This window comes from Triticum dicoccoides, chromosome 7A (assembly GCF_002162155.2).
Source record: "Triticum dicoccoides isolate Atlit2015 ecotype Zavitan chromosome 7A, WEW_v2.0, whole genome shotgun sequence".
Taxonomy (NCBI): Eukaryota; Viridiplantae; Streptophyta; class Magnoliopsida; order Poales; family Poaceae; genus Triticum; species Triticum dicoccoides.
Genome location: NC_041392.1, coordinates 705,151,953 through 705,160,790, shown reverse-complemented (window position 1 = coordinate 705,160,790; position 8,838 = coordinate 705,151,953). Strand labels below are relative to the sequence as shown.

Sequence of the window (8,838 nt, the reverse complement as noted above, 5' to 3'; positions counted from 1 at the left end):
CCCACGGCAAGGTGAGGAGTGGGAGCCGCTCTAGTTTGGTAGCCGGGAGATGGAGAGGTGAGGTCGCCGGAGCGAGCGCTTTTATACACGGTGAGCGGCGCGAAGGGAGACTTCGAGAGAGATCACAAAGGTCAGCTACTAACACAAACCGATCTAAAAACTGAAACGTGGCGATGAAAGAAACAACCAGTCAAAATCACATAGTAACGTGGCCACATGCATGAGCCATGCAAAGGCGCGTGGAACAACACCATTCCACATACCTCTAGAACGGCCACGTGAATTCAACCATCCCAGCGCACAGTGAATCAAACTTTTTTCAAAAAGAATAGGAACCTTCCAGAAGACCACACAGCACACGCGTCAATAAACAAGAGCACACATCATGTCAATGTCAACAGTAAACAAAACGTGACCGCAGAAAAATAAACTCGATGGCATCCTAGGAGGCCATCACGCACACGCATCAATCAAAGAAACATGGTAAAAAAAATTCTGGAAAAACCAGAAAAATCGAACCCTTACAGGCCTTAGACTTCTTAGTATGGAGTAGAGTAGCTCCCGTGAGTTGCAAGTTCCATCAATTTTCAAGCTAGTGTTTTGCTACTTGTACACGGGAAGGGTACTGGAGACTTTGGGCTTTGCTAGACATACACGGGCTGCAGGGAAACGCGTCTGGTAGCAGCTTGGTTAATTTTTCATGAGTCAGCCGTACAAAGAACCAGGGCATCAACGGATACTAAGTTTGAGGTAGAGAAGTTCAACATGACTGAAAACCTTGGGCTATGGCAGACAAGGGATAGATTTGTTGGCACGGTATGGATGCTTGAAGGCGTTGCGGAAAGTCATGTCAGTTAAGATGGAATTATCATGTCATGGACGAAAATTCACGGAAGACGATTTGGGAGCCTTGAGCGTGTCGTACAGTCGAACGAGTTCGGCTGGGTCGGACTAGGCAGTCTGACGGATCGACGTGAGTCGGTTGGTACAGAAGACGGTGGTGAGATCGACGACGACAACATAGAAGCGTGTTGCTGATGGTGACCGACTTCTGGGGCGTGGAAACACGTGGCACAGGCCTGAGGGCTTGTGTGGCTTCGACAAGACTATGACGTGGGGTTGATTCAAGACGGTGCACATGAGAGCTTGGAATCGACGGGGCGCGGGGTGGCACGTACAACCACCATGAAGTCATGTTGAAGGTGGAGTTGAAGTCTCACGGAAGACTTCACTTGGTGCCGATTGAGGGGCTACGACGTAAGTCGACAGAGAGTCGAAGCTTATTCAGCATGAAAAGCGAGTGACATGTAATTCGGACTGGAGCTCAGTGGTCTGATGGAAGCGTGAGACTCGTCATCGGTCGGTGAAAGATCGCTGGTACTCTGCAGTGGGGGTTGAATGGTGTGGGTTCGCGACCCTTGAGACTCGACCTAGACAGTGGAGGCTCGACGCGGTAATAGCGGTGAGGCGTGCGGTATGCACGGGACATGGAGACGGGCCAGGGCTCTGGTGGTCATACATGTGGTGAGACAACTGCAAATTTGACTCGGGATGACCACAAGCAACGGTGAAATTCTTTCAAGTTTCAGACAGACGGTCAAGAAACGAGTGGTGATGTTGAGTTTAGGTAACTCTTATGTGTGACACCCAATATGTGAGTTGTTCACTTTCACGCAGGTCAGTGATCAGTGTGTGATGGTGATGGACGGATACACTGGAAGTTGGGAGTACAAACTAAAGTAACAAGGAACTTAATTTTGCTCGAGTGTTGACTGTGGTCAAAAAAAGAAGAGACTATAAGTTACAGTTGAACTCCGGTTAGTATTGTGTTTAGATAGGAATATGGAGTCGTGTCCTAGTAGGACACTTGTATCCTAAGCCTCTCATGTATAATAAAGCTAGACACACGATGTAACCTATGTCTAACATAATAGCACAGGAGTGCAGGAGAAGCCTATAGTTCAAGTTATATCAATTGCAATCTCCCTTATTGTTGTCTCATGAAGAACCCTTCAAAATCCTCCCACCTTTACTCGATCCAGATGGGTGCCCTGGTGATTGTGTTTGTGGATGAAGCAACGAGCCAGAGTTCAAAATCCTATTGCAGGGCGGCAACTTTGAAGAGCAACTACCTTGTTTTACGACCTAGGACGTCGACAAGCAGAGCTGCTCGCAACAAGCTTCGTGAACAGAAAACTCCATAGGGAAGAGGGTGAACCGACTGTTATAACGGGAGCCTCGCCAACACCGTGTGCCTGTAGTTTCATGTCACCTTGCGCCTACTGCATCACAGAAGAAGACGTACCGATACATTGCACTGATTATGTCGCATTGGGAAAAGCCTACCCACTAACATGTTGGTTCTCTCCAATCTCTCACCTAAATGTTGTGATTATACTAGTACTAGTGAATGATACCATTCTAGAGAAATCTCTCACCTAAATGACTGATTTCTGGCTAACTAGCGGTAGTTGACACGAAATCTGGTGGCAAATGAAATCAGTTGGGGATATATATAGAGGCAGACTTCCCTGCAACGATCAATACTATCACACACATAAGCGTGAGCGGATAGAAATTTGAGGTGCATAGAGCATGATGAAGACTGAATTGAATGAGTACATCACAAAATTGTTCGCCACATAAAGTCAGCATGACCAGCTATGAGAAAATAGCCATCCTAACTTTGTCGCAGATGTTTATCCAGTTCAGGTCCAACCCGAGAGAAAAGACACCATATAAAAATGCCTTGAATATGCACAATGCATGAGAGAACAAAATAGTTGATCTCATCTACATCACCGCATTGGTCTGAACAATTGAAAATATGTAAAATGAATAATGTATGATACAAGGTACCGGCTGGAAAAATGTGATGGTCCAGAACAAATGGAAGGGCACTTTTGTTGCGGTTTAAAGCTCTTGTAAGTTCTATATAAGATATGTAGGATAGCTCTCTGCATGCCCAGCAGTTAAAATCCATGGAGTATATGGAATGTTCAACTGTAGTTGTACAAAGGTTTCCTTGAGAAAAATATCAATTCAAATTTGAGAGATGGGAGGAAACCAGAATATAAGAACCAAAGCTCCCCAATTTCTTGATCTTTTGTTTTAGGTGGGAAACATGAATTGCTAGGAAACCACAGCCTTGAGAGTTAGAAGTGGATATGAGCTGTTTGAAACCATGCCTTGGAGTTACTTTATAGTTATTTTGACCCATGTCATAGTTTGCAATTAGAATAAATAAGTTATTCATTAGATCTTGTAATAACTTGTAGTTGTAAAATTTAAGTTAATTTCTTGTGTGTAATCCCAAAGCAGGTTAATTTTCAGCAATAGGGCTGCTAGAAGTGGCAAAGAAAGATAACAGAGATATCAGTTGGCTTGAGAGCTAACAATCGTCGGGTAGCCCACGACCAAAGGCCACAAAATGAAAGGAGGCCATAGTAGAACACATCTACCGGTCAAAAATGCGCTGAGCAGGGAGGCCTGTCGGAGTGTGGATGCTTGTGCTTGTAACTGTGTGTAGCTAAAATCCTTCTGATGTTGCATAGTTGTAGTGTGAAACTTTGTTGGGTTTTGTTAAGTAGTTGTAGCTAGCAGTGAGCAATTGCATGTCAAGAATGATAAGTTCATGCTTGTAGAATATTAAATGAATACGATGGTTTGAAATCTTCTAAACGGGCGGACATGCCAAATTATATTGTGAGTTATTAAATTCCATGTACACAACAAAAATGTGCCCAAAAAAGGGCAATCCACAAGTATGCGGCTCGTTTCTGACAAAAGTTTTGGTACAAACTTTCACCATCCTCCACCCTAGATAGAATGTTATTACCCACTAAATAGATTGCCCTTTTTATCCTATTCTAGGAGTTTTTTTGTTAGATACAACTGGATATAACATAATCAAGTTATACCGCTGCATATTCATCCTGCGGCTGCAACTCTGCTGTGAAGATGCATCCTGTATTTTCTCATGTTTAAAATAGTTTACAGGTCCTTGGCATGAACCAGACAGACCGACCAAGTATAGTTGTTGCTGTCCTCACACGGAGGCAGCCTTCCTGCAGTTCAGCATATGCATAACTGCCTCTGCTGTTAGGTGACTGGGCCTCACAGGCAATTTCAGGTCCATCCATCTGCTTGCTTCAATGTGCCCTCAAGCAAGCGCCACAGGGAATGCAGGTAATGATGCAGAATGCAGCCCCCACATCATAGCATGAGAAGGTTTTCACAACTTCTGCATCATCACAAAAGATAATGGTCCTTCGCCCCGGTAGTAATATATACTCACAGACCGAGTCGCATTACTGACACAAATGATCTATACACAATCCCTAGACTCATTTCAAGGGGCAACCTAGCACAAAATCTACAGAGGTAACACAACCACAATGCCGGCTCACAACGCCGCTGCTCCTCGTAACGCTACGAAATGGTGAGCGTGTCGATCGCCGTCGACGGGTCCGAGTTTACGGTCATCTCCTCCCTGTGGGCTTTTGTTCTCGGCTCCTCCGTTTTTCGTTCTGCCTCTGTCTTCGCCCTGTCGGCGTCGCTCGTGCCAAGGGTTGGAGACGGCTTGCATTCTTTGAAACGGAAGCAACTGACCAGGTGATCATTGGTTAGCCCTGCTGCCTGCATGAAGGAATATATGACTGTTGGGCCCACGCCTCGGAGTCCCCTTCGCACCATGTCCTTGCTCATCATGTCTGCCTTGGGGCTCTTGACAGGGACTTGCCTTGGATATCGGATTTTGCTTACTATCGGTTTGTGGTTCAGAAAACCCCAGCAGTATTGACTGAAGGATCCAAATTCATCTGCAATCTGCATGGGCATTTTGTTTGAAAAAAATTTGCATCAGTATAAATAAGCCATGTAACAAACAAGTTCCCAGACAAAAGACATAGATCACAGCTAGCATCAGTTAATGGTGATGCAGCAGCGATTCCGAACCTTAACTATCTGGCGAGCGTTTTCGAGGACTGCTCGCAGCTTTTGCTCTGACAAAAGGGACCTGGCAATGCTTCCTGGCGCTACCAGCTTCTTTTCATTTATATTGGAAACAGCAATCAGATCGAAGTTCGTGAAAATTTCTCTAGAATATATGGCACAAACATCAGGAAACAAACTATACATACAATTACATTATTTACTTGTAACGTTAGAGAACCAATACCTGAAAATTTGTCTCTTCTTGAGAATTTCAGGCCATGATAGTTCTGCTAATGCACCAGATAATACAAGTAGCTCGAACAATCTCCTGTGGAATTCATGGTTATTATTACAGATACTGAACTGTTCATTTTATTGTAAGTTTGCACAATATAAATAATAAAGATGAAGGGATACACTAATTCACATTTTCCGTACCTGTCGTCGTGAACTGGAACCCCCCATTCCTCATCATGGAAAGTGACATAGTGAGGATCTGATCAGATAATGAATGGGCAGCAGAAGTTTGACAGGTCAGCTTTCTTCATGACAAATGATTCAGAGAGTAAGAATACTTCATCCGTAAGGCAAATGAAAAGCACTGGGCAACCATACTACCATATCATGTGACAGCACAATATCAAGAATTGCTACTGAAGCTATGGTTTTCTTGGGGTATAGTTGAAGCAAAGCATACTTATATCCCTTATTTTTGTTTTTGTTTTTCTTGTTGGTAAAGCACCCTTTTCACGGCCATTTTTACAGTTCCAACTGATGAGCAAATGATTACGACATGTTTCTGTAGAAGGATGACTAACAGTGCGCACGTTCTGCAGGTCAGTAGAAATGGGTTCTCAGGGCAGTGGCTGTGCAACAGTAACACACTAATATCTCTGTTGAAAACTCGAATTGTTCACACTTCAAACAGTTAGTCAAAAGTACGGTACATTTAACAAATTGCATACCCAGCTCTGTTTGGAACTTGAAGCAATAATGGTAAGATGATCAGATGCTAATGCTGAGGATCACCCAATCCCTTCAAGCAAGTAAGAACAGAAAGGAAATCTGAAGGAGAACATGCTCACTGTGTCCAATAACTAGTGTCTAAAGCTCTCAACAAAAAGGAACACTAGTATACAAGCTGTAACTTAGATAGTCAAATTGTGATCTTTTGGTCCAGAAGTCTGCATTTAGTTTCCAAAACAGAGCTTTTGCGCATCTTCACGAAAATTTATGAATAAGTATCCTGAGTGACTGAAAATTTCAACACGTGATTGGACACTGAATTTTTCAGTGTTTCTAGCAAGAATTCTGAACAAGCACAAATTGCATAGGTATACTACATAAATGATCAAATAAACAAGGAGCCATCAGGAAGCAAGAACTCACCGGTGGTCGGAGTCACCCAGGCGCACCTCCTCTTCCCTTGGACGGCCTCCCGCGTCACCAGAGCGACATCGGCATGCTTCTCCACCGCCTTACACGCAGCCTTCCCACGCTTGGGCGCGGCCGGCTGGGACCAGCTCCTCTCCGTCCTTCCGCCGGAGGCCCGGCCGCGGAGAGAATCCACGGAGGCCTCCGAGGAGCAGGACGCGTCGAGGACCACCGCCGGCGCATCGTGCGGCTTCCTCAGCGGGGTCCGCCTCGGCGACGGCAATGGGGGCGAGCCCCCCTTCGTCGCGCCGCCAGCGGTGGCGGCCGCCTCATCCTTCTTCGCGCCCTGCTCCTCACCCCCCTTGGCTGCCGCGGCGGCCGGAGGCTTCTCCGGCGTGGCCGCCGTCGCCTTCCGCAGCGGCTTGGGAGAAGGCTTCCGCGCAGCCGCCGGGGCCTTGTTGCCCGCCGGCACCAGCACCGGCCTCGCGTCCGCCTCCGGCGCCGCGATGTTGAGCGACCTGACCCTCGGCGCCCCCGCCATGGAAGCCATTCTCGCCCGGCCCGATCTCCCGGCCCCAAATTTCAAACTTTTCGCCAATTTCTCTCCACGGGGGGCGAGCCCGACCAAAGCAGGGGACAACAATCTCTGCGCCGCCCCCCAAAACCTCTCCTGCCCCAAGACCAAGAATCTTTTTCTTATCCTCCTTAGTCCTTATTACTCTAATCTTAAATCAAAGCGAGCTCCGAGCCAAGAACTCTGCTCCCGGGCATGGTCTGGCCCGGCATTGGGCGAACGGCGAGCGCGAGAAGACGGGGCCACGGCGGCGGGCGGCGCACGGAGGAAAGGGCCGATGGTGCCTCGCGGACGGGGTGGGGAAGCCCGGCTTGAGAGATGAGAGGCCCTCGCTGTGGGTGGTGGTGGGGGCGAGAGACGCGCGCAGGCTCCTGGTTCCGCTTCTGTTTGCTGCTCCGAGGAGTGGAATCCAAGGAGAAGGGAGAGTACGGGCGCCCAGGGGTTGGAATTGTACGAGAGCGACACTACATTTTTTTAGGGCTATTATAAATGGAAAAGGTTCATTTTAAACCCTAATGAACTCTCAAGTCGAAATTCAGGTCGATTGCACTCTAAACTATGCAATTCCGGTCCAAATCGAACCTTGACATCGTTTGAGGCTATACCTGCCCATCCCTCCGGCCGGGCCAGGCCGGGCCGGGCCTAGCCAAGCCTGACGCAAAAACCCAGACCCAGGCCTGGCCCAGCCCAGGCATCGGACCTAGAAAATCAGGCCTCAGACCGGGCCCCTTCAGTAAAGCACGAAAACGGCGGGCCCAGGCCTGGCCTGGGAACAGCGTCGGGCTGGGCCGGGTCGTTTGGTATTTCCTAGTAAGATGACCACGAATTTAAGAAAAAATTAAAAACGAAAAATAAAAAATGTAAAAAGAACAGAAAAAGAAAAGAAAAAAGAAACAGGGAGAAAGTGAACAATAATGTGCTGCCCTGGTGGTTACTTCCGTCGACCAACAGCAGCAGGTCTTGGGTTCAAGTCATCACCCAACGTGCTCTTTTTTGCAGTTTTAAAGAATAAAAAATATGCATGTTTTAAAAGAATGAAGAAAAACTAAAACGGGGCCATCCTATGACATGTCGACGATCCTGGTTTGCCAAACGACGCCGGGGTTCAGTTTAGACCGCGATTGCATAGTTCAGGATTAAATCGACCGGGATTTCGACTTGAGGGTTTGTTTCGCCAAACCTCTACGAGTTCAGGGTTTAAAACGGACGTTTTTCATTATAAATCCGTACTGCACCCCTAAAACGATTTTGCGGAAACTCGAAGGTCCGATAGAACAAATCCGCTATAGTTCGTACTGTAAATTTTAAAAACAAGTTCACGCTACACATTCATCAACCCAGCTGGAGATCATACCCCCGTCACTGCGGGAGAGGCGGTCACGCTCACTGCTCATAGCCTGCTTCGACCTCCATGGCGCAATGGCAGGCCAGCTGGAGTTGTCGGCTTCTGCATCATGGTGGCGACTTGCCATGGCCACCACGCCTGCGAGCACCGCCGGACATGGAACCGCGAGAAAGGAAAAGAAACACGCGCCTAATTGCTCGTCGGAGAAAGGAAAGGAGACGGCGGAGGGGGCGGATTGCGGCGGAACTTATCCAATATGTGAACCCTGAAACGCCCCAACCTCGTACATATAGCGGCGGACGGGCAGATTTTGCATGTATAATTTAAATGGGCCGGCGGACTTGTTCGGGCCGCAAAATGTGGAAAACCTATAAAATTGTTGGAATTATACCGGCAGGGAAGGATGTAGCACATTTGCTAGAGTTGCTCTTAGGGCATCTCCAACTCTCACCCCCAAACTATTTGCCCGCCGACCAATGGGGACCGGTCCACGGAGACTGTCGCGGCCTTGTGGGAGCCGGCCATTCAAAGCTACCCACAAATATCTGGTTACATTTTAAATGAAATTTAAATAAAGTAAACAAATTTGATTTAATTTTTAAAAATCCAA

At 47.2% G+C, this 8,838-nt stretch overlaps 1 protein-coding gene across 1 annotated transcript; it reads right to left on the bottom strand.

The window, feature by feature from the left end:
• Positions 1-4,250: 4,250 nt before the first annotated feature.
• On the bottom strand, positions 4,251-7,317 carry LOC119334421. Its single transcript, XM_037606992.1, has 5 exons — positions 6,325-7,317; positions 5,374-5,431; positions 5,180-5,263; positions 4,957-5,098; positions 4,251-4,827 (listed from the first exon to the last, which is right to left on the bottom strand). The coding sequence occupies exons 1-5, from the start codon at positions 6,857-6,859 to the stop codon at positions 4,432-4,434; spliced, it is 1,215 nt and encodes a 404-aa protein (XP_037462889.1). The 5' UTR covers positions 6,860-7,317; the 3' UTR covers positions 4,251-4,431.
• Between the last annotated feature and the right edge of the window lie 1,521 nt (positions 7,318-8,838).

What these genes read in the sequence shown, in the direction of transcription:
- LOC119334421 (XM_037606992.1), bottom strand. Translation starts at nt 6,859, where the DNA reads ATGGCTTCCATGGCGGGGGCGCCGAGGGTCAGGTCGCTCAACATCGCG. An exon ending in GTTCCAGTTCACGACGACAG is followed by an intron (nt 5,264 to 5,373) that starts GTACGGAAAATG and finishes TGAATTCCACAG; the next exon opens with GAGATTGTTCGAGCTACTTG. An exon ending in AAGAAGAGACAAATTTTCAG is followed by an intron (nt 5,099 to 5,179) that starts GTATTGGTTCTC and finishes CATATATTCTAG; the next exon opens with AGAAATTTTCACGAACTTCG.